General features: G+C 45.3%; 1 protein-coding gene across 2 annotated transcripts in view; it reads left to right on the forward strand.

The window, feature by feature from the left end:
• LOC129710284 (adenylate cyclase type 1-like) overlaps nucleotides 1-25,393 on the forward strand; it is a 253,216-nt gene that overhangs the window by 22,408 nt on the left and 205,415 nt on the right. For both annotated transcript variants that reach the window (XM_055657175.1, XM_055657184.1), the window contains one exon: nucleotides 6,589-6,700. In XM_055657175.1, the coding sequence (XP_055513150.1) occupies nucleotides 6,589-6,700 (112 nt within the window). The remainder of the gene's footprint in view (nucleotides 1-6,588; nucleotides 6,701-25,393) is intronic.

Consider the following 25,393-nt stretch of genomic DNA (forward strand, 5'->3'; position numbering starts at 1 on the left):
CAAGAATAAGAAATACATTCCAAGCATAAGATAGACACAAAACGATGGAGTAACTCAATGGGTCAGACAGCATCTCTGGAGAAAACGAATCAGTCAGAAGAAGGGTTGGGACCCGAAACGTCACCTATTCCTTCTCTTCAGAGATGCTGTCTGTCCCGCTGAGCTACTCTAGCTTTTTGTGTCTATTTTCAGTTTATACCAGCATTGGCAGTTCTTTTCTACACATGTACTGTTATAACACCCTTGATCACTGCTACACAGCAATAAAAAATGCCTACAACTCTGTAGCTGGACCACATTTCGAGAAATCTGATCACCTAGCTGTGCTTCATCTCCCTGCCTACAAACAAAAATTTAAGGAAGAGGATCCGGTACAGAGAGTTGTGAATTGCTGATCAACGGACACGGATGACATCTTACGCGACTGATTCGAGTCAGTGGACTGGTGCACATTCGAGGATTACACGGCTAACCTGAATGAGTACACCACTGCCGTGACTGATTTCATCAGCAAGTGCGTGCAAGATTGTGTGCCGATGAAGTCAATCTGAGTTTCCCCAACCGGAAACCATGGATGAATCGTGAGGTACATTCACAGGTTAAGGCCAAGTCTCCTGCATACAAGTCAAACGACCCCGAGCGCTAGAAGAAGGCCCACTATGATCCCTGCAAAGCCATTAAGTATGCCAAGAGACAATACCAGGACCAACGAGTCCCAGTATAATCACTCGGACACACGGAGAATGTGGCAAGATCTGAATAAGATCTGTTTCAAAGCAAGGTCAGGTAACATTGGTGATAGCGCGTCCCTACCTGATGAACTGAATGATCACTTCAAACATAAGACCAAGGTGCCAACTGGCCCTTCAGACTCCAGTGTGCCTCTCCCCAGGGAGACTGTAGCAGAGGTTAGATCGGCCTTCCTGAGGTTATACCCAAGAAAAGCAGCTGGCCCAGATGGAGTTCCTGGCTGTGTCCTTGGTAGCTGCATGGCCCAGCTAGCGGGAGTATTTGCAGACATCTTTAATCTCTCCCTAGTCTGTTCCGAGGTACCCACCTGCTTCAAGAACATCACCATCATCCGTGCCGACGAAAAACAAGACCTCATGCCTAAACGACTGCCACCCAGTGTCCTTGACATCCACCATCATGAAATGTTTTGAGAGGCTAGTTACGGAACGCATTAAATGCAGGGGCCTTGACCCACTGCAGTTTGCCTACTGCTACAGTAAGTCCACAGATGATGCCAATACCATCATCCTCTAACATAATCCTAAACACGAGGGCTCCGCAAGGATGTGTTCTCAGCTCCCTTCTTTAGTCCTTGTACACCCACGACTGTGCAACCATGTATAAATCTAATTCAATTTTCAAATTTGCAGACGATGCCACCATTGTGGGCCACCACCATTGTGGGCCGCCACCATTGTGGGCCGGATATCAAATAATGCTGAGACGAAGTACAGGAAGAAGATTCAGAACCTCATGTCCTGGTGTCAAGACACAAACTTTTCTCTCAATGTCAGCAAGATAAAGAAGATAGTTATCGGCTTCAGGAAGCAAAGCGATACACATACCCTAGTTTACATTGACGGTGCCGAAGTAGAGTTTAAGTTCAAGTTCAAGTTCAAATTTATTTGTAATTTCTCATGCAGCATTACAATTAAAAAAGGACACAATACACAACATAATTCAACACTGACATCCACCACAGCATTCTTCACTGTGGTGCAAGGCAATACAGTTCAGACAGTCCTCCTCCTCCCTTGTTCACCCGTGGTCGGGGCCCTGACCTTCCGTAGTCACCGCTATGGACGGCACGATGTTCAAGCCCTCTGAACAGGATGGTCAGAACATCGACGTCAGGACAGGTCGAGCATACCCCGAGGCCCAGAGCTCCCAAATTGGCCACCTCCTTACCGGAGACCGCGGCTTCCAGATGTTGTAGGCCGCTGGCTGGCCGGCGGTCGGGGCGCTTCTCCGGCGACCCCCGGCAAGGGGGTCCATGATGTTACAGTCTCCGCTGCACCACCACTAAAGCTCTGGGCCCAACTCCGGGAAAGGCCACACAAAACCAGCTGTAAGGCCGTGAGGAGGGGGGTTGAAGAAGCGACAAGGAAAAAAGTTGCATCTCCATCGAGGTAGGTGCCTGAAAACGGTTTCCCCCTATTCCCCCCCACCACCCCCCACACAAGACATACAGAGAAACACTAAAACATACTTTTGGACATACTAATAAAAACAAAAAAGTCGAAGCAACAAACCCGCTGCAGGCGAGGCAGCCGCCTCACAGCGCCACCGTAACCTGAAACTTCAAATTCCTTGGAGTCAATATCACCAACAAGTTCTCCTGGACCACCCATATTGAAGCTATGACCAAGGAAGCACACCAACGTTGACTTCCTTAGAAGGCTTAGGAAGTTTGGCATGTCCCCTGCAAATCTCACCAACTTCTACAGATGCACCATAGAAAGCATGTTATCAGGAAGCATCACAGCTTGGTTTGGGAACAGCTCTGTCCAAGACCGCAAGAAATTGCAGCGAATTGCAAACACAGCCCAAACAGTTGCACAAACTAACCTCCCTTCTATTGACTGCATTTATACCTTATGCTGCTTCGGCAAGGTCAGCAGCATAATCAAAGACAGTCACACCCTGGCCTCTCCCTCTTTCCCCCTCTCCCATTAGGCAAAAGGTATTGAAGTGAGAAAGCGCACACCACCAGATTCAGGAACAGTTTCTTCCCAGTTGTTATCAGGCAACCGAATCATCCTACCACAACCAGAGAGCAGTCCTGAACTAGTACCTAGCTCCTTGGTGACCCTTGGGCTATCCTTGATCGGCCTTTGCTGGCTTCACCTTGCACTAAACGTTATTCCCTTATCATGTATCTATACACTGTAAATGGCTTGTAATCATGTATTGTCTTTCTGTTGACTGGTTAGCATGCAACAAAAGCTTTTCACTATACCTCAGTACACGTGACAATAAATCAAACTAAAACTAAACTACAATGAGACCCAATATTTGCCTTGAGGATCAGCACTTCATATCTGTGTGTACTGCCTTCTGGATTTGTTATTGAATTTAGTGATTTCAGGCAGCTCATTTTTTCTGTTTGCACCTGACCTAGTCAATCCTGCTGTAGATAATCCATTTAAATCTGTTTTTCTCTCTCTGCTAACATTGCCTGACCTCCTGGACATTCCCTGAAGTGCTCAGCTCTGCATTTTACAGTTGTCACACTCTCTCCCTCTCCCTCCCACTCTCCCTCACTCTCCCTCTTCCCCACTCTCTTCTTCTCCCTGTTCTTGATTTCACAGCTTTTATGTTGTATTGTCTGTGATTTCTTTCTCTCCAGCTACCCTCATTAACCAATCAACCAGATAACTTCATCAGCAGTTTATCCCAATGGCAACCATGATCCCACCCTCTCAGAGGTGTTATTTTGTCCTATCCACTCTTCCCCCACTTTCTCTACATTTTAAACCTAATATCTCTTTTCCAATTCTGATGAAAGGTCTTGAAATGTTAGATCTCTTTTATCTATCCACAGATGCTGCTTGACACGTGGAGTATTCCTGCATGTTATGTTTTTATTTGTACATTTGGAATATATTATCTACATGCAAGAAGCAATTAATTCTTTGAGCTTCAAATGAAACAAATTTAAATTAATCTCAAATGTTAACCATCTCAACTATATATTCAATATTTTTTGTCACAGTGTGAAGTTGCAGTAAATCAGCTAGGAATGTTTCTGGAGGACTAGACAGCTCAGTTCTAGGCACAGACTTATCCAGATGTATAAACAGCATGAATGTGTTCAAGGGAATATTAAAACTCTCCTTGAAGTGTCATACAGCATATCCTGCTGCTAATATCCTTGTTATTTAGCTGTTATGTCAATTTGCTTTTGAAGTTGATTCCAATTAAACAAACGGAAGCAACGGAGATTTCATTGCATTAACGAAATGTTGTCATCTATTGTTGGTCAATCTATGGTCTTGAATACAGAAACCATATCCATTGTATCTCTAATCTGTAGCGGATTCATCTTGTTCTGTTTGATGCAGCCCTGTGTTCAGTGGCGTCTTGAAGAGTAATATTACACTTTAATTAGTTAAAAGTTTAATTAGTAACATTACACATTAAGTAATTAGTAAATCTTGGAAATACACATTGTGTTATAGGGTCGTTGCATTTGGTTTTATCTCAGCAGCAAAATATTTCCAATGCAAAACTGGACGTTTATTGTATTAGTCGGGTCAATAATGTCAATGGACACATTGGGCTCTATTTTCAATTTTCCACCTGACATTTGGACAATGCAAAGTGTCTTTCAGTGCACCGTGGACAGCTTGTTTGTAATCATGTATAGTTTTATCATTGACTGGATAGCATGCAAACAATAGTTTTTCACTGTACTTTGGTACAGGTGACAATAATAATCTAAACATTATGTGCCATTATGTAATAGGCACATGCCTCATTTCAATATTCATCCAGATGTTTGAACAGACCACTGACAAAAGAAGGATGAACTTTCCTGAAATGCACTACCTGTGGTGTTTGGAGCTAAGCTATATAAAGCCATAGGGGCTGCTGTGGATCTCACGCATCTCTGCCAGATTGACTCCCTTATCCTTTCTTATGGGTGGTTGATATTGAATAGAATTGGTAATGCCCTTTATGGGCCTCTACCACAGGCGATTTTTCAGGCGACTGTCGGTGACTATGCGATCGCCACATGTTTGCAGGTGGTTGCTGGGGAGTTGCCTTCATGGTCGTGAGGAGTTACCGCATTCTGGGAATGAGTCTCGGCCTCATTATGGTCGCCACCCATTTTTTAACATGGTGAAAAATTAGTGGTGACCAAAATGAAGCCGCCTTGAAGACTAGCAAGAGTTTTCGTGCCATAGGTGGGGCGCCAGGAGGTCCTAGTGGGTTGCCAGGAGGTTGAAGGTTCTCGTAGGTTCTCGTAGGTTGTAGCCGGTGTGTAAACGCATATGCATTTTTCATTTCTATGACCACATGTTGCAGTACAGAAGTGCAGAGCCCATGGGAGACCAGATTTGAATGGCTAACCACCTGCTCTCTCCCTGGTCTCACTGTTAAACTTAGCAACTTTGCTGTTCTGACCTGAGCCTAGGTCTCAGATGTGTTTTACACCTTTCCTTTTTCACCTTATGCCACCCATACGTGGCACTTTAAGAGTGGCCTCATTCATTCCAATAGAGGTTGCTGCATTTCATCTAAAGAGAAAAGTGAAGATAAGTGATTCTTTTGTATATATTTTAAGTAACATAATTATTACATTTTTTACAAATATTTTTTAAATTTTTTTATTTATTTTCACTATTTTTTTCTATTTTTATTTTATTATCAAAATAACTTGGAAGAAAAGTGTCCTTGGACGGAAGACAGAGAGTCATCAGGGCGTCAGTGGTTAAGGATTTAATTTATGCAGAATGTAGCGTATTTACAGTTTGCTGCATGGCGGCATGGAGTTGGCGGTAAATGTTGCAATCTGCAACACAGCAATGGAGTAACCCAGCAGTCAGGCAGCATCTGTGGAGGGATAGATAGGCAATGTTTCAGATCATGGCCCTTCTTGTGACATATTGAAAGGGCTCCTATGTAGTACCATCTTAATGTGCGTTTCAGCATTTACTTAGTTGTCACTTTATTTAATATGACACAGGGGGAGCACATTTGGTTCCTCAAATTGTTGCCAGCTTCCAGCAGAGCCATTTATTAGTCTCATTCACCCACCACCCTTACAGCTCAGCAACTTATAACTGCAGTGACCAAGTTTTATTTTCAATGCTATAACATTCTGGTACATAGAATAATAGAACAATATTTAGTGTGGCACTAGAAACTGCAAAAGCTGGAATCTGTAGTAAAAAAAGACCAGCTGCAGGACGTCAGCAAGTCAATCAGTAGGTGTGGAGGGAAATGGATAGTCAATGTTTTGGATGGCATCCTTCATCTGGATTGAAAGAGTAGAGGGGAAGTAGCCAGTATAAAGAGATTTTAAAAAGTCACAGCGCTGCGGTAACTTAGTGGGTCTGGCAGCATCTATGGAGATCATGTTCTCCAGAGATGCTGCCTGCCTTGCCGAGTTCCAGCACTTTGTGTCTATTTTTGTAAATGAGCATCTGCATTTCCTTGTTTCTCAGTATAAGGTGGCGGGAGGATGGAGCAAGAGTCAGCAGATAATAGGCGAGTACTGGCGATGAAGATTTGCAGATTCATCAGTTTGCTAGCTCTTGTCCCACTCCTCCTCTCATCTCTTTTTCCTGGCTATGTCCCCTCTACTCTTTCAGTCTAGATGAAGGGTCTCCATCTGAAATTTGGACTGTGCATTTCACTACACAGATGCTGCCTGACCCACTGAGTTTTTCCAGCTGCCCTCCTGTTCTTTTGGATAATATTTGGGGCTCTGGCATGACATCATGGTGTGAAGGATTTATGTTTTAGCAAGCCATTGGTGCAGTCGGCACACTGCTTATCACTTTCACTTTTTTATGCTGAGAAATTATCTGTGTTTAATTGATAAAATGTTTTGTCTCCTGTCCCCAGCATCCTGTTTGCAGATATTGTGGGTTTCACATGTTTGGCATCGCAATGCACCGCACAAGAATTAGTAAAGCTTTTAAATGAACTCTTTGGCAAGTTTGACGAGCTGGCCACGGTAAGTGCTTTTACTAACATTTTCCTTATTTGGCATTTGTTTACTTTTCCTCTGGATTGGTTTGTCATGAAGAGATGATCCTAATGTATTGCACTTCTTCACGTTTGGAAGATTGCACGTTATAAATGTCTCGCAAAATGAAAATATCAGTGTATTTGCTGTGCTGCCCTTTCAATAAACATTCCCAATGGTTGACAATAACTTAGAATTCAACTGACATTGATCTGACTTCAAAATACATATTAAAAATAGGTATAAGTGGATTTAAAAGTTTGTGTAAATTAATGGTTAATATGCAAAATCTAAACTGTACCGTAATGGGCAATGTTTTTAATGAAAATACACCATGTAAAACATTTTCTACCGCCTGTTCTTCATGTAGGCAACTGTCCAGTTTTCATTGGATTTCAATGGGTCACTTTCAAAGACTAAACAATGAAAGTTTCATAAATCCTGTTGTTAATTTGGGTAGGGCTGAGGGAAGTTCATGACTGAAGATGTGATGTTTGGTGGATTGTGTGGGGTGGGTGGACCTGTTGCTCCTCCCGTGCAGCTAGCAGGTGGCGCTGCACAGGACAAATGAAGATGTCTTGTATATAGTTTATCCTGTCAGCACATTATGCGGGCAGCCATTGTAACTAGTCTTGCTGCCAGCATTGAGTGAAAAAATCACATGTCTTTGCCTTGGTGCGAAGTTCGGCAAGAAATTCAGTTATCGATTGCCCTTCCTGTTGTACCGTCCGGTAGAAATCAAGGTGAGCTGCGAGGAAATTTGGACTTTCTTCGAAATGCAGCTGCAAAGCCATTGTGATTTCAGCATATGAGGCTTCAGTTACTTCTGCAAGTAAATTTTAAAGCAGTGCAAAAGTTTCTGGAGACATTGATGAACACAAAAGAGCCTTCTTCCTCTGGTCGTTTGTAATTGCCATACTTTCAAAATAAAACTCAGCGTGCATTAAAGACGACGACGACCTTTCTCGCTTGGGATCGAAACGATCAAATTGCAGAGACAAGTTAGTTTGAGTAACTTTTTTTTTTTAAACAAAAATTAGGAACATCTGGGTCTTTGGACACAACCGAAGAATCCCACTTCTGACCACTTTTGTGTTTGTTTTCTAGGTCTGCAGAAAAGAGTTTTTAGTTTACACCAGAAGTCTTTAATGTTTCATTCAACGCTGACAGCAAGACTAGTTACAATGGCTGCCCCCATACTGTCTGCCGACAGGATAAACTATATACAAGACATCTCCCATTCTCCTGTGCAGCACCACCTGCTGGCTGCACGGGAGGAGCAACAGGTCCTCCCACCCCACACAGTCCGTTGCGGGATAGACTGGTCATGGGCTGCAGACATGCATTCATCCAGCAGGCGATTCTCAAGGAATCAGACACATCATTGAAGAATGTGCTGCAGTGTGCAAAGATGGCCGAGCTGCTGAGTAAAGAACTGCACAAAATGGCCGGCGAAACTGCATTAATGCTCCCTCAGAAGGTGCATACAGTTCGTCAGACTCATCCTGAATGCCTGAAACCGCTTGATCGATCCAGAGCAAATCCGGAGAAGGTGGGACAGTTTCAGAAGAGCCGTTCCCCTGTGGGGGGAGGATCGAAACCCTGCTACCAGTACGGCTCATCTGCTATTCATCACCGTGAGTGCCCGTATATCAAGTTCGCTTGTTATACCTGTTACCGAAAAGGTCATCTCCAGGCAGTGTGTCAATCAGTAGGAAAGCTGCAAAAGGGCAAGAAAGCGGGAAAAAACCCTCTATTTGACCAAATCATGGAGACCATTTCTATTGCAGTGCTTGGTGTGTTCACGATCACTGACAAGCCGAGGATTTTGCTGCGGGTCTCGAACATCAATCTACAGTTCCAGGTGGACATTGGTGCGGCTACAGTGTCGCTAGTGGGTCAGGACATCTGAGAGAGGAACGGATCACCGAAACTGAAACCGGCCAACATCCACCTTTTCGGATACGGACGACTACCCATCCCCATGAAAGACAAATGCACTGTCGCCGTTTCCTGTAATGGTATGACACAGATGTTGCCGCTGATCGTTGTTGGTAAAAAAGGTACACCCGTGTGCGCCATCGACTGGATCCATGCTTTCAAGCTTGACATGAACGCCTTGATCTACGATGGGTCAACTACGGCATTGTCATCTACCCCGAATTGCAACATGGTCAGCAAGTGCGAGAACAACCTGCAGTGGGTTCTTGACCAGTTTCCGACCATTTTCGCACCTGGACTCGGACATTGCACAAAGATGAAGGCACGGCTCATACTCAAAGACAATGCCGTTCCTAAGTTCTTCAAACCAAATCTAGTTCCATTCAGTCGGATGGACGCCGTCGACAAGGAACTCTGCCGTCTTGAAGAAATGGGAATTATCAACCATGTGGACCATTCAGACTGGGTCCCATCCATAGTTGTCGTTCAGAAGCCTTGCGGCAAGGTTTGCAACTGTGGTGACTACAAAGAGACTATAAACTCCTCAATTGCAAATTGATCAACACACTATACCAAGAGTTGACGAGCTGTACGTCAAGCTGCAAGGAGGACAGCACTTTTTGAAATTGGACACGTCCGACGCTTATCTCCAAGTGGTACTGGACGATGAGACAAAAAACCTGCTCGTGATCAACACGCACAAGGGACTGTTCAGATACAACCGATTGTCATTTGGACCGGCACCCATGCCGGCCATTTTCCAGAAACTGGTCGACAATCTGGTTGCCGGGATTCAGTATGTAACCGCCTACCTGGATGACATAATTGTCACCGGGCAGTCAGAGGAAGAACACCTGCAGAACCTAAAACAGGTCCGTCACGTCACTGAACAACTACAGCTTGAAGTTGCACATGGACAAGTGCGCATTCTTCCGGCAACAGGTTACATATCTCGGACATGTGATCTCAGCAAGTCTGAAGCCATCGCAAGAAAGAGTGGATGCCATTGTCAAATTGCCGACGCCCGAAAATGTGAAGCAGCTTGAAAGCTTCATGGGCAAGGTTAATTACTATGGCAAGTTCATACCGGCACTTTCGACTTTGTGCGCACCATTGAACAACCTGCGAAATCAGGACGTCGACTGGTCCAAAGAGTGTGACCATGCATTCACCAGGTTGAAGGAGATGCTCGCCCAGAAGATGCATTTGGTCCACTATGACCCATGAAAGCCGATCTCGCTGGCTGCCGATGCATTACCCTATGGTCTTGGAGCTGTAATCTCACAAACGGGCCAAAAAGCAAGGAAGAACCAATCGCGTTTGCATCCAAAATGCTGACGACCGCCGAGAAAAACTACAGCCAAGTGGAGAAAGAAGTACTGGCGATCGTGTTTGGTGTCCGGAAGTTCCACCAATATTTGAGTGGGCGACATTTCCCGCTCATCACCGACCACAAGCCGTTGCTGACTATATTCAGTCCGGAGAAAAGTTTGCCTGTCATGACGTTGCAGCGTCTACAACGTTGGGCCCTGATCATGATGGGATATGATTACCACATCATTTACCGACAGCCTGCCAAACATGCCGATGCCGATGCCCTGTCTCATCTACCGATTGAAACCGACCTGCCATTCGATAAAGAGGAAGAAATTATGGAAATTTAGACGGACGTGAACGTGTTAAACATGCGGGTCATCGCCGATTCCCCGTCTCCGCAAGGACGGTCGCCAACTATATGAGCACAGACCCCATTTTGTCGATGGTACGACATTTTGTCACTCAGGGGTGGCCGAACAGTCCTAAGCTGGACAAGGAATTCCGCTCATTCCATAATGCGCAAACGGAAATCTCCTCAAAGGATGGAATTCTGCTCCACGATGGTCGAGTGATCATTCCGACGGAACTACGATTGCTAATTCTGAAAGTGTTGCATAAGACAAACATTGGAATTGTGTGAATGAAGGCGCTCGCCTGCATGCATGTGTGGTGGCCGAATATCGGACCGATATAGCCAACCACTGCAAGGACTGCACACCATGTGCCGAAACAGCGCCGAATCCGCCAGAAGAGACCTCCGCATGGCCCGTCCCTGACCAACCATGGCAATGAATCCACATAGATTTTGCTGGACCATTCCTGGAGGACATGTGGCTGGTCGTCATGGACACCCTTTCGAAATGGCCACATGTTATCCAATGAATAAGTATCCAACCTCCGAAACACCCACTTCTACGCTCGATGATTTGTTCGCCATTTGGGGATTGCCCTTAACAATCGTAAGTGACAATGGACCCCAATTTGCCTATCAAATGTTTGGTGACTAGAGCAAACAACACTCAATCGTGCATCTGACACCAGCACCTTTTCATCTGCCCTCAAATGGTGAGGCAGAGCAGCTCATCGGCGTTTTCAAGCAGGCCATGAAAAATAAATTGAAACGATTGGCATTGAGCGATTTCTTACAGCAATATCGAACCGTTCCAAACTGCACTACCGGTCAAACTCCAGCGGAGATGATGCTCGGACGTCAAGTGCGCTCTCCCCTATCAGATTTGAACCCGACCCGTAACTCTTATACGGCGCGCACTCAGCCAACAAAGTCGAACAAGTCAAATTCGACATCGGTGACTACGTATATTACCGCAATTTTATGGCCAAGGAAAGCAAATGGTGCGCTGCCAGGATCATGGCTCACATTGGAACCAAAATGTACACCGTCCAAGGACAAGACAGACAATGCAAACGGCATGATGACCAATTAAGAAGCTGCGTTCCTCCAGTGAAGATTGCGCAGAACATGACCAAAACCAAGCAGCCGGACACCCCTGGTGCCGAATCGTGTGGATACTGGAGTGCCTGACTTGCCCCTCCCCAGGCCTGATGAAGTTCCGCCAGATGAACTCCCTGCCAATCTGCCGGTGGTCCTTCGTCGATCGACACGTTGCAATCGTGATACTCCCCCAAGGCGACTCATTTAGGAAGAAAGACATTCAAACTGGAAAGGGGGAGTGTGATGTTTGGTGAACTGTGTGGGATGGGAGGACCTGTTGCTCCTCCTGTGCAGCCAGCAGGTGGCGCTGCACAGGACAAAGGGAGATGTCTTGTATATAGTTTATCCTGTCGGCAGACAGTATGGGGGCAGCCATTGTGACTAGTCTTGCTGCCAGCATTGAGTGAAACATTAAAGACTTCTGTTGTAAACTAAAGACTCTCGTTTTGTGCAGACCTAGAAAACGAACACGAAAGAAGATGTAATGAATTGTTGTGGCTTTGTTTGTGTATTTGTCCTCCAAGTAATTTAAGATGTTAAGGTGCCAGTTACATTTAGCCTCGTCCTTGCCCAGCTCCTCAGAATTAGAATGACATAGTCATATACGCAACGACACAGTCGAATTGTGTGTATATTTTGAAAAGCGAAAAGCTCAAAAATATTTTAGGAACTGCTATAGTTCAATTGGTAACACCCTTAACGTTGAGGCGAAAGATTATGGGATCAAATCCCATGTGAAAGACTGAAGCACACATATTTATTTTGATGCTGTGAAAGGATCTTCTTTCTCAACGGGGCATAAAACATCTCATCACAGTAATTTCAATAATGTCAAATGAATTATTTCAGTGCTCTAGCAATTACCTATCCTGCAATCTGATTTTGATCTGATACATGTATAGATTGTAGGAGCTGGACAAATTGTTGTGTGTTCTGTGTTGCAACTAAGACCTCATGTAAAACATAGAACAGTACAGCATGGGACAAGCCTTCCAGCCCACAATGTCTGCGTGAAACATGATGTCAAGTTAAACTAATCTTCTCTGCCTGCATGTGACTAATATTCCTCCATTCCCTGCATATCCACGTGCCTATCCAAAAGCCTGTTAAATGCCACTGTCATATCTGCCGCCACCACCACTCCCAGCAGCACGTTTCACCACCCATCATTCTCTGTCTAATAAAAACTTGCCCACGCATCTCTTTTAAACCTTGGCCCTCACACCTTTAACTTTTAACATTTCCACCCTGGGAATTAAATATGCCAAGCAAAAATCGTGAGGGGAATAAATATGGTGAATGCACAAAGTCTTTTATCCAGGTTTGGGGAATCAAGAACTTGAGGGCATAGGTTTAAGGTGAAAGGGGCAAGATTTAATACGAACCTGATTTTTCAATCAGAGGCCGGTGGGTGTGTGGAATGAGAGGTAAAAGGCTGTAGTTGATGGGACTAACTTATGGGACTAGCTGACATGGGGCTAGCTTAGATGGGGCATCTTAGACGGCATAGATGAGTTGTTCTGAATGGCCTGTTTCTGTGCTGTATGACTCTATGTCTCTAATTGCTTTATTTTAACATGGGAAACAGAAGTAAACTATACAGCCTCTGAGGGTGTACCAATATTCACTTATATCGTGGTCAATATGTGCTTCACTTACACCCACTGACGCTCTTGCATATTCCCTTCATTGGGGCATAGTCCTGGTCATTGAACTAATCATCAAATCATGATTGCTTGTTGATACATGCAAAACTGCTTGTAATCCATTGGGAAATTTAGCAACGGATTAAACTCTAAACTCAAAAGTTGAAAAGATAAATTTCCAAGGACATTAATTGTCGATGTAAGTTTTGGATTTAAATTGCTTATGGACCACAGTAAGAAATGAAAATGTTATCTCTGCATCCCTGGTGTATTGACTGATTAAATACTTCCTGTGAGATTTAAAATTGGTATAAAATTTAGAAAGTACATGCATTATGTTATTTCTGCCCATTAGATGTAATTACATTGGATTTTGGGTATCCAATCCAATGTATGACAAGGTTACTGTGCCTACTTCTGGTCATTACATGACAGATAGGATGTAGAGGATTTGGAGAGAGGGCGGAAGAGGTATACCACAAAGCTGCTTGGATGAGAGAGCATTAACTATATGGAGAGGTTGGACAAACTTGGAAGGTACACAAAAAGGCTGGAGAAACTCAGCGGATGCAGCAGCATCTATGGAGCGAAGGAAATAGGCAACGTTTCGGGCCGAAAACCCTTCTTGGACCAAAACGAAACGGGCCGAAACCCTTCTTGGCCAAACTTGGATTGCTTTCTCTAGCTGGCTGCGGCTGAGGGAAGACAGAAACAAGATTTATAAAATTACTAGACCAAGTGTGAACCCGTTGGGCTCGTTCCCCCAAAGCAATATTCCACCACTCACCCATAGCCCCCAACTACGCAGGCGCAGCTGACGGGTTTCCGTTGTGACGCCAGATTGATGCAGGTCACGGCAACCCTCACCCAACTGTGCCGGTGGGGCTGGCAAGTGGGAGCGTGACTGTGGCAATAACATGTAAAATATAAGATCATTGTGAATGAATCTCACTCTCCCTCTTCAGTTCCCGATTCCCCTCCTCCATTATCCTCGCTCTCCCCACCCTCCACCAACCGTCCTCTGCTTTCTCCCTTCATCCCCTCCCTCCCCTTCTCCTTCTTAACCATCCCCTCCATTACCTCGACATTCTTCCTAACCCTATCCTCCTGCATTCCCCGACATCCTCCAGCACTCCTTCCTCCTCCTCTTCACCATCCCTCTTCTTTCCCCTCCACTCCCCCACTCCCTCCCTCACCTCACCTCTCCTTCCCTTTTCCCTTATTTTCAGTCACTCCCTCCCTCCCTCCATAACCCCTCTCCCATCCTTAACCCCCTCCTCTCCCTCTATCTCCCTGCTCCCCCCATCCCACTCTCCCTCCTCCCCTCCGCCACTATCCCCCCTCCCTTCCCCCACTCCCCTCCTCCCCCTCTATCTTTTCCCCCCCTCCTCCCCCACTCTCCCTCCTCACCTCCCCACTTTCCCCTACCTACCCTTACCCTCGACCTCTATCCCCCTGCTCCCCCACTCCTCACCTCCCCCATCCCACCCCCCCACTATGAAATCGTGTTTTATTTTTAATGAAACCCCCCCCCTCTCCCACCCCCCCACAATGAAAATCGCAATTCTCTTTTTAATAAAAACCTCCCCTATAACGCACTCCCCCCCCCCAACAATGAAAATTGCGATGTTAAATGAAACCCCCGCTCCCCCCCCCCCCCCCCCATCCCACCCCCTCGCCCCCAATGCAAATTTCAATGTTTTTTTTTAACTGAGTTTTTTTTACAATAGAAAAAATCGAATTTTTTAAATGTAAATGAAATTCGGGATCCCATTGTGAAGTCATTGTGAGGTGGAATGCTGCTGATGGGCAGGGCAAGTGGAAAAGTGTTTTTTTTAAGTGGTTTTTGTAAAGTTTAAAACTTGTAAAATATACCATCATGAACGAAACTTGATTCATTTACAACACAGGACAATGGTGAGTAAGGTGGGCCACAAAATGTAGTGCTACCGTGTACCTGTCACACTGGTGTCCTGGTCCCCCAACGCAACCCATTCCTCAACGTAAAATTCCACAACTCACCTGTTCCCCCAATGCAACCCATTCTCCCAATGCGATATCCCACCACTCACCCATAGCCCCCAACTGTGCAGGTCATTTTAAACTTTAAAAAAATGCAATTGCACTAAGATTTAATGTGAAGTAGATGCCATCAACAAGGCTATCTTTTGTTATCCAAATCTAATCATTAAACTTTGCAGTGCTGGGTTAGGCTGGCAGATTCTTTCCCTGAAGGGCATTTGCTGTGAAGAACTCAATGTTCTGGGATAGAAACAGTGTAGCCAGTAGGGCATTGTGATGTCATAACTGCGTAACTGCCAGTGCAGATTTGAAAAAATCCGACTTTTAAATATCACTTTAAAACTTTTAAATCTCCCCCACTACATCCATCTCCTTACAACAGATATCAGCAGCAGAGATCACATTGTGATGTCATTTTCAGTTTTTGCAATCTTCACGGCAGCTTGTGTAAATGAGATCCCATTGTGATTGGATGACTGTGAGATGGCATTTGTGACATCATCACTGGAAGCTGCTAGAAAAGTCTCACTCTCACAGGCAGTTATAATTTTCAAAGTTGGCTTTTTTAAAACTTTAAATATCTCTCAATAATTTGTGAAATATAATATCAAATGTGAAGAAACTTGATACTGACGACCACAGAAAAAAGCTGAGTACGATTCTGCAAAAAATGTCACGCTATTGTGTATCATTTTGACATAGTATCCTGATCTCACAGACAGACAAACAAGACGAGACTTTCTGTATTATATCTTTATATTACTAAAAGTCTGTTCTTGACCGGTTTTGGCCATCTGTGCTGTGATTTCTGAGAGAACGCCGCCACCTACGGCCATCATTTTTTGGCCACCTCGCTCAAAGCCCCCCTCTGCCGCATGTGAGCTGAGGATTTTTCCCGTCGATTAAAAAGTACAGAGATATTAATGTTTTTACAAAATTCCCCATTCTCTCTGCTGCCCCCGCTGGCGGCAGGGGGGAGGGAATATAAAACCAGGAAGTGGTGTGCCTCACTCACTCTTCAAGATGGAGGAAGGCAGAGGGTCACGTTTCTCTGAGCTGTGAATAACACTGAACACATGTCTACTCAAATGTAAGTGCCCTTAGTGGTTCTAAAATGCTTGCAGAATGTGTCTATTGATTCTAAAGCTTGCAAAAAAAATGTCTATTGGTTCTGAAGCTTGCAAAAAATGTCTATTGGTTCTAAAGCTTGCAAAAAAATGTCTCTATTGGTTCTAAAGCTTGCAAAAAAAATGTCTATTGGTTCTAAAGCTTGCAAAAAATGTCTATTGGTTCTAAAGCTTGCAAAAATATGTCTATTGGTTCTAAAGCTTGCAAAAATGTCTATTGGTTCTAAAGCTTGCAAAAAAATGTCTATTGGTTCTAAAATGATTCATACTAGCGCTCCAGAAAGCCCGCCCCTCCCTCCTCCTCCCCCTCCTCCCCCTTACTTACTGCAAATGGTGGCATGAAGTTGAAAGGCACTACTTGCTGCGAATGGTGGCTTAGATGTGGCTTGAAGTTTAAAGGCACCACTTACTGCAAATGGTGGCATGAAGTTGAAAAGGCACTACTTACTGCAAATGGTGGCTTGGATGTGGCTTGAAGTTGAAAGGCACCACTTACTGCAAATGGTGGCATGAAGTTGAACGGCACTACTTACTGCAAATGGTGGCTTGAGTGATTTGGCTTGAAGCTAAAAGGTACTACTGCAAATGCACTTACTTCCTGTTTGCACTGTATATTAATTTTAGATAAAACGCTACCACTTACGGCTGTGATTTTTGGCCATCTTACTCAGTCCCCCTCCGCTGAGCAGGTGCAGAGAATTCTTCCCATCAATGAAAAATAAAAGTGTTAATAGTTTTTAAAAAAATGTTGAGAATCTCTCTCCTGTCAATCACTCCATGAAAGCCACACCTTTTCCTGTGGGGATGGGGGTGGGGGGGGTGTTATAAAACCCAGAAATGCGGGTGTGGCTCAGTCTCTGCAAGATGGAGGAGGGAGAGGTCACGACTCGCTGTCTTTAGTGGCTTTGCACCCTACTTCAAATGGTATGAAACTGTACTTGAATTTGGTGGCCTTGCACCCTGCTAGAAGTGGTAAGAAATTGCACTTGAATTTAGTGGCCTTATACCCTGTTTGAAATAGAATTTCAAGGATTAGCCGTGAGTCAAGTACCAGCCCACCAGCCGTGAGTGAGTGAGTTGTCAGCACAACAGGCTTGATTGACTGAGACAGCCCAAGAATCCATTTGGCGCACAATTTGCATACTAGCCCTCTGGAAACCAGTCCCTTCAGCCCATAACACCCATACTAGCACTCCAGAAAGCACCCCCCCCCCCCCCCCCCCAACTGGCCACCAATATTAGAATTGGTGGAGATTCAGATTCAGATTCAATTTTAATTGTCATTGTCAGTGTACAGTACAGAGACAACGAAATGCATTTAGCATCTCCCTTGCAGAGCGACATAGCAAACGATTTGAATAAAAATAATAAGTGTCCGGGGGGGGAGGGGTGGTGATTGGCAGTCACCGAGGTACGTTGTTGAGTAGAGTGACAGCCGCCGCAAAGAAGCTGTTCCTCGACCTGCTGGTTCGGCAACGGAGAGACCTGTAGCGCCTCCCGGATGGTAGGAGGGTAAACAATCCATGGTTGGGGTGAGAGCAGTCCTGGGCGATGCTGAGCGCCCTCCGCAGGCAGCGCTTGCTTTGGACAGACTCAATGGAGGGGAGCGTGGAACCGGTGATGCGTTGGGCAATTTTCACCACCCTCTGCAATGCCTTCCGGTCGGAGACAGAGCAGTTGCCATACCATACTGTGATGCAGTTGGTAAGGATGCTCTCGATGGTGCAGCGGTAGAAGTTCACCAGGATCTGAGAAGACAGATGGACCTTCTTCAGTCTCCTCAGGAAGAAGAGACACTGATGAGCCTTCTTGAAGAGGTGTAATATTGCGTTGGATGACAAGCCCTGTGTGATGCTGGAACCCAACGGGTCCCACTTAGTGTAGTTGATATACATAGTTGAGAAGCATAGAAGGGAATCTTCTCAGAATCTTTTTCACAGGGGGAAAGGCTAGAGGGCATAACTTTGGGTCATAGGGTGGATAGTTAGATGGGCATGTGCAGTGCACAACTTTTTATACAGAATGGTAGGTGCCTTGAGCATGTTGCCAGAGGCAGTGGTGGATGCAGACATAATAGTAGAATTTAAGAGGCTTTTAGCTAAGCACATGGAGATTCAAAGAATGAAAGGATATTGATCATGTGTGGGGATTAGTTTAATTTAGCGACATGTTTGACACGGGCATCAAAGGGCCTGTTTCTGTGGTCTTGTTCTATATTCTATGATTGAGATTAATGCTTGAAACCATGAGTATTATTACTCAACTTGAACCAATGTGACTTTACAGTCCAATTTTAGGTTGTGATGCGAATGAAGCACAGTCTGGTCCAACACACATCATTATACCATTGAAGTTTCAATTTACATTTGCAACCAGCATTTGGGATGCCCTCATTTTGCTGAGCATGTGAACTGTCAACAAATCATCAAGGGAGAAAACAGACAAGTCACACCCTGATTAGATTTATTGCTCGCAAAAGCACAAGCAGCTATCAGAGAGGAACTGAAGCAGCCAGTACTATGTAACAGTTGAACAATAGGAACCCACGGACAGATTTACTTGACAAAATTAGCAACCAGTTAAAACCAGTTGGTTAGATAGTGTGTATCAAAATCTAATTCCAAGGCTAATAAATAAGTGATATTGAATAATTCCTTGGCTGGGTGACATGTCAATATCATAAGATTGCAAGTCAAGTAGATTGATAAAGGCTAGCTGCAGCCATTTATCAATATTTTCAGAGTTTAATGACAGAAAGCATGAGTTTCCTTCCATTTCAGCAATACTGCAGTATGCTTCAGAAGCATTGAATCCTGGATTGTTTTGAAGTGCTTGTCGATGGATGCAGATGTGGCAGTGCTTTTTATTTATTTTTCTGAATGTGGGATTACTGGCAAGTTGATAAATTCATTAAGTCTACTCCGCCATTCAATCATGGCTGATCTATCTTTCCCGCTCAATCCCCTTCTCCTGCCTTTGCCCCATTACCCCTGACACCCCTGGCTAGGCTGGCATATTTTGCCCATCCTTCTTGCCCTGAGAACATGGTGTTGAGCTGCCTTCTTGGTATGTGAAGGTACTCTCACAAAGCAGCTGTGTAGTGAGATTTTAAGTTTTATACACCAAATTTTAACATAGTTTTCATTCTGTCACATGTGCCATACCCATGCACAATATGTTGTGTGCTTTTATGTCTCATAAGATAAAAGGAATTGCTGCTTTTCAGTTTCTCAGGAACCGGGACGGCAAAATGGCGTAGCTGCTAAAGTTGTTGTCTCACAACACCAAAGATGCGCGAGTTTGTAGGTTATTTGGCCTCTGTAAAATTGTCCCTAATGTTTAGGGAATGGATGAGAAAGTGGGATAACAAAGAATTAGTGTGAATGGGTGATCGACAGTCAGCATGGACTAGATGGGCTGAAGGGCTTGCTTCTCGAAATTAAAGTGAATTAGATCATGCAGAGCTATTTACAACTGTTGGGCACCAAATGGTCATCTTATTTCTTTTTATGGATAGTTTATTGCCATCTGTGAACTGCATGCAATGTCACCAGAATGTGTAGGCCGTTGTTTAAACTTACTTCATCCTTTGTTTAGTGGAGAATCAATAGGTAATGGGCCTGTCCCGCTTAGGTGATTTTTTTTTAGTCAACTAGCCTGCCGCTACATGGTTGCTGGGGTGTCACCTGTATGGTTGTGATTAGTCTCCTCAGTCGCCCAAAGAGTCGTAGTGTCTTTCTGGTCGCCGCTGGATTTTCAATATGTTGAAAATTTATTGGTGACAGTGGCGACCATGGGTTTGACGCTAATGAGCTTAGCTTGACGTAGGAGCTGTCGTAGGTTGTCGCCAGGTTAATGTAGTTTGTCGCCAGGATGTTGTCGGTTGTCGCCAGGTGACGTAAGTGCTGACTTCGGTGAATTCCATTGTTGTTTTCGCCGGCAGTCGCCTAATAAATCGCCTAACTATACGTGGCGGCGCGACTTTGGTTAGCAGCGGCCACTGCAGCCCGTCCGCGTTTTTATTATTTTTTGTCTATGTTTCTATGTAGTTTTTGTTATTTTTTGACTATTGACTATTGACTATTGACTATTGACTAACTGGGACAAGCCCATTAGTCCAGTCGCCAGTTTTTCGGCGACCTACTATGACAGTCGCCGGCAGTCGCCTGAAAATCGCCTAAGTGTGACAGGCCCCTTAACACTTTCATTTTTCTTAAGTGCAGGAAGGAGGGAGAAAGCAAGGACTACCTGAAACTGAAGGTCAATGTTCATACCGCTGGGGTGTAAACTACCCAAGCTAAATATGAGGTGCTGCTCCTCCAATTTGCGGTGGGACTCACTCTGGCCATGGAGGAGGCCCAGGACAAAATGGTTGGATACGGAATGGGAGGGGGAGTTGAAGTGCTGAGCCACCGGGAGATCGGGTTGGTTAAGTCGAACTGTGCAGAGGTGTTGGGTGAAGCGATCGCCAAGCCTGCGCTTGGTCTCACTGATGTCAAGCAGTTGATACCTAGAGCAGCGGATGCAATAGATGATGTTGGAGGAGGTGCAGCTGAACCTGTGTCTCACCTGGAAAGATGGCTTGGGTTCTTGGATGAAGTCAAGGCGGGAGCGGTAAAGTGACAAACAAGTCAATGCCATGGTGGTAAAAGCTAGCTTCTTCCAGCTTCGGACGATAGCTAAAATAAAACAATTCCTCCAATTTGACGACCTCAAAAAGATAATTCACTCATTTATCTCCTCCCGCCTTGATTACTGCAACTCCCTTTACACTGGCATTAGCCAATCATCCCTGTCCCGCCTGCAATTGGTCCAAAACACTGCAGCGAGACTCCTGATTGTCACCCGAAAAAGAGACCACATCACTCCGATTCTCGCCTCTCTCCACTGGCTCCCTGTGAGGTTCTGAATCAATTTCAAGCTCCTTCTTTATGTATACAAAGCCCTTAACAGGCTTTCCCCCACCTACATCAAAAATCTGCTTCCCCACCATACCACCTCCAGGTCCCTCAGATCGGCCGACGGGGTTACTGACCATCCCGCGGAGCTCAGGGGTGACTGCGCTTTTGTAGTTGCAGATCCTGGACTATGGAACAGCATCCCTCTTCCCATCAGAACTGCCCCGACTCCTTTAAGTCTAGACTTAAAACTTATTTCTACTCTCAAGCCGTTCTTGAGGTTCTCTGAGGGAGTGCTGTATGTATGTATCTATGTATGTATTGTTGATCTATATACCACTGTTTGTAGCACGTTAGTACCTGCACCAATGTAAAGCACTTTGGTCAACAAGAGTTGTTTTTAAATGTGCTATAGAAATAAAATTGACTTTACTTGACTTGACTTGACAAGTGTAGAATTTCCTGCGGTTGCAAGGGAAAGTACCGGGGAGGGGATAGTTTTGGTGGGAAGGGACAAATTGACCAGGGAGTTACAGAGGGAGTGGTCTCTGCTGAAAGCCGAAAGGGGAGGAGATGGGAAGATGTGGCCACTGGTGGGATTCCGTTGGAGGTGGTGAAAGTGTTGGAGAATTAGCAGTTGTATGTGACGGCTGGTAGGGTGGAAGGTGAGGACAAGGGGGACTCTGTCCTTGTTACGAATGGGCGGAAACTCATTTGACTGAATCCATCAAACTGTCTCTCAAAAATATGAGGTGATGGATGCATTAACATTTTTGTTACATTTATGTTTTGAACTGTGTCCTCTAGATTGTTTTCTAACTGTGGTGAGAAATATATTTTATGGTTTTTGGCTTGGAAGTTTTATGACATAATTAGGGTATGATTCGCCTTGATTTTCTCTTGCTTCTGGGATTTAATGCAGCTAATATTTCATCTTGTGCACTTACCTTAAGATGACCTCCATGTGGACAAACCAAGAAATTGGAGAAAATAATAGTAGAAGTCTTATTTATCTATGTATAATGTATACGTACACAATGTTGCAATGATCGCACAACGGTTGGTGCTGGCACCTCCCAGCGATGGAGAGTAAGGCTTGATCTGAATATCTGGTGCTGTTTGTGTGAGTTTTGCGTGTTCTCTCCATTTTCATGTGAGTTTCTCCTTAATGCTTTGGTTTTCTTCCGCATCCCCAAAACATTCCATCTTAATATTGGTAAGAAGCCGTAAATTCAAAGGGTAGTTAGAAAAAGAGAATAATGCCACCAGGGCGGCAAGTTGGCACAGCGGTAGAGTTACTATCTTACAGCGACAAAGGTCCAGGTTCGATCAATGCTACGGGTGCTTGTCATTCCCATGACCTGCGTGGGTTTACTCTGAGATTTCCGGTTTCCTCCCGCTCTCAAAAGATTCAGATTCAGATTCAGATTCAATTTTAATTGTCATTGTCAGTGCGCAGTACAGAGACAACGAAATGCATTTAGCATCTCCCTGGAAGAGTGACATAGCAAATGATTTGAATAAATAATAATAAGTGTCCGGGGGGGGGTGGTGATTGGCAGTCACCGAGGTACGTTGTTGAGTAGAGTGACAGCCGCCGGAAAGAAGCTGTCCCTCGACCTGCTGGTTCGGCAATGGAGAGACCTGTAGCGCCTCCCGGATGGTAGGAGGTTAAACAGTCCATGGTTGGGGTGAGAGCAGTCCTTGGCGATGCTGAGCGCCCTCCGCAGACAGCGCTTGCTTTGGACAGACTCAATGGAGGGGAGCGAGGAACCGGTGATGCGTTGGGCAATTTTCACCACCCTCTGCAATGCCTTCCGGTCGGAGACAGAGCAGTTGCCATACCATTCTGTGATGCAGTTGGTAAGGATGCTCTCGATGGTGCAGCGGTAGAAGTGCACCAGGATCTGAGGAGACAGATGGACCTTCTTCAGTCTCCTCAGGAAGAAGAGACGCTGATGAGCCTTCTTGATCAGAGTAGAGGTACTGTGGGTCCAAGAGAGGTCATCGGAGATGTTGACTCCCAGGAACCTGAAGCTAGAAACACGTTCCACCTCCGTCCCGTTAATGTGGATGGGGGTGTGCGAGCCGCCTCTGGACTTCCTGAAGTCTACAATGAGCTCCTTGGTCTTCTTGGAGTTAAGGGCCAGGTTGTTGTCAGCGCACCATGCTGCTAAGTGCTGGACCTCCTCCCTGTAGGCCAGCTCATCGTTGTTGCTGATGAGGCCAATCACCGTTGTATCATCTGCATACTTGATGATGGTGTTAGTACCATGTACAGGTGTGCAGTCATAGGTGAAGAGGGAGTAGAGGAGGGGGCTCAGCACACAGCCCTGTGGAACGCCGGTGTTCAGGGTGAGGGTTGAAGAGGTGTGCTTGTCTAACCTCACAGACTGGGGTCTGTTGGTTAGAAAGTCCAGTATCCAGTTGCAGAGGGAGGGGTCGATGCCCAGGTTACCGAGTTTGGTGATCAGTTTTGATGGTATAATGGTGTTGAATGCTGAGCTGTAATCGATGAACAGCATTCTTACGTAAGTGTCTCTGTTGTCGAGGTGGGAGAGGGCGGAGTGAAGTGCCGTTGAGATGGCATCCTCCGTACTCCTGTTCTTGCGGTAGGCAAGCTGATAGGGATCCAGTGTGGGGGGTAGGCAGCTTTTGAGGTGTGCCAGGACCAGCCTCTCGAAGCACTTGGTGATGATGGGGGTAAGTGCAACTGGGCGGAAGTCATTGAGGCTTGCCGCAGTGGAGTGTTTTGGCACTGGCACGATGGAGGTGGTTTTAAGGCAAGTGGGGACAACTGCTTGGGCAAGTGACAGGTTGAAGATGTCAGTCCAGACGTCTGTCAACTGCGCAGCACAGGCCCTGAGCACGCGCCCGGGGATGCCGTCAGGGCCAGCAGCCTTACGTGCATTAGTCCTACTCAGTGCCACGTACACGTCGTAGGGGGTGAGTGTGAGGGGTTGGTGATCGGCAGGTAGCACATCCTTGATGGCTGTCTCTAGATTGTCCCTGTCGAAGCGGCCATAGAAGTGATTAAGCTCCTCAAGGAAGGAGGCGTCGCTGGTTGTGAGGGTGATGTTGGAGGGTCTCTAGTCCGTGATGGCCTGGATGCCTTGCCACATGCGTCGGGTGTCGGAGTTGTTGTTGAAGTGCTCCTCAATCCTGAGCTTATGGCAGTGCTTGGCCTTCCTGATGCCCCTCTTCAGGTTAGCCCTGGATGAACTAGGCTCGAGCATCGCCTGACCTGAAAGCGGTGTCCCGTGCTTTCAGCAGTAGATATACAGGTTTGTATGTTAATTGGCTTGGAATAATTGTAAATTATCCCTAGTGTGTGTGTAGGATAGTGCTAGCGTGTGGGCATCGCTGGTTGGTGTAGATTTGGTGGACCAAAGGGCCTGTTTCTGCACTGTATCTTTGAACTAATATGCTTGTAATTCCAAGGAATCTTGATAAAGTATCAAATGGTGGACTCACGACTAAGGTCAATCGATGTAATCAAAAGATATTCTGTAGAATTGATGGCAAGTTATCGGCAAAACAAGAAAGTTAATTAAACTGGAAAACGGCTGTAAGTGATGTTTGACATGGACAAGTGCCAGGAACACTTTGTGCATTATTTACAAAAATAATTTTGACTCGGGTATGGGAAGTACGAAAATTGTTAAAATTCGCCAGACATGCTAAATTATAGTTAATGTGGAGACGGACAATGATGGAGTACAAGGACACTTTAAGAGACCTGTTGAAGAGCAAGCGGCCATTGCCCCTTAGATGTGCATTGATGCATTTTACTAGAAGGAATGGGAAGGCCTCGGGTCTAAGAAAAGGGCAAAGATAGATGCAAAGTGCTGGAATAACTCAATGGTCAGGCAACATCTCTGGAGAAAAAGAATGTGTGACGTTTCAGGTCGGGTGGGCAGGGGAGATGATGTTATTTATGTGGGCCTAGTTGTAGGATTTGAAGATATTCTAGGAACTAGACTTGGTGAATTCGCTCAATGGATAGCACACATTACAACCATTGCACCAACCAAAGTTACTCCCAGTCGCACACCGTTCTCATGCACTGGTTTATGGGGCAAAACTATGAGGTTCACCACATTGGTTTTTGTGATTCTGAAGCAAAGACATACAAATACCTCAATGAAGTGTTGTGTCTTTTGTAGCAACAATCTAGGGCCTGTCCTACTATATGAGTTTACCCAAGAGCTCTCCCGAGTTTAAAAAAAAAATCAAACTCGTGGTAAGTACATAGAATGCACGTAGTGGGTACGTCA

Source organism: Leucoraja erinacea, chromosome 2 (genome assembly GCF_028641065.1).
Source record: "Leucoraja erinacea ecotype New England chromosome 2, Leri_hhj_1, whole genome shotgun sequence".
Lineage (NCBI taxonomy): Eukaryota > Metazoa > Chordata > Chondrichthyes > Rajiformes > Rajidae > Leucoraja > Leucoraja erinaceus.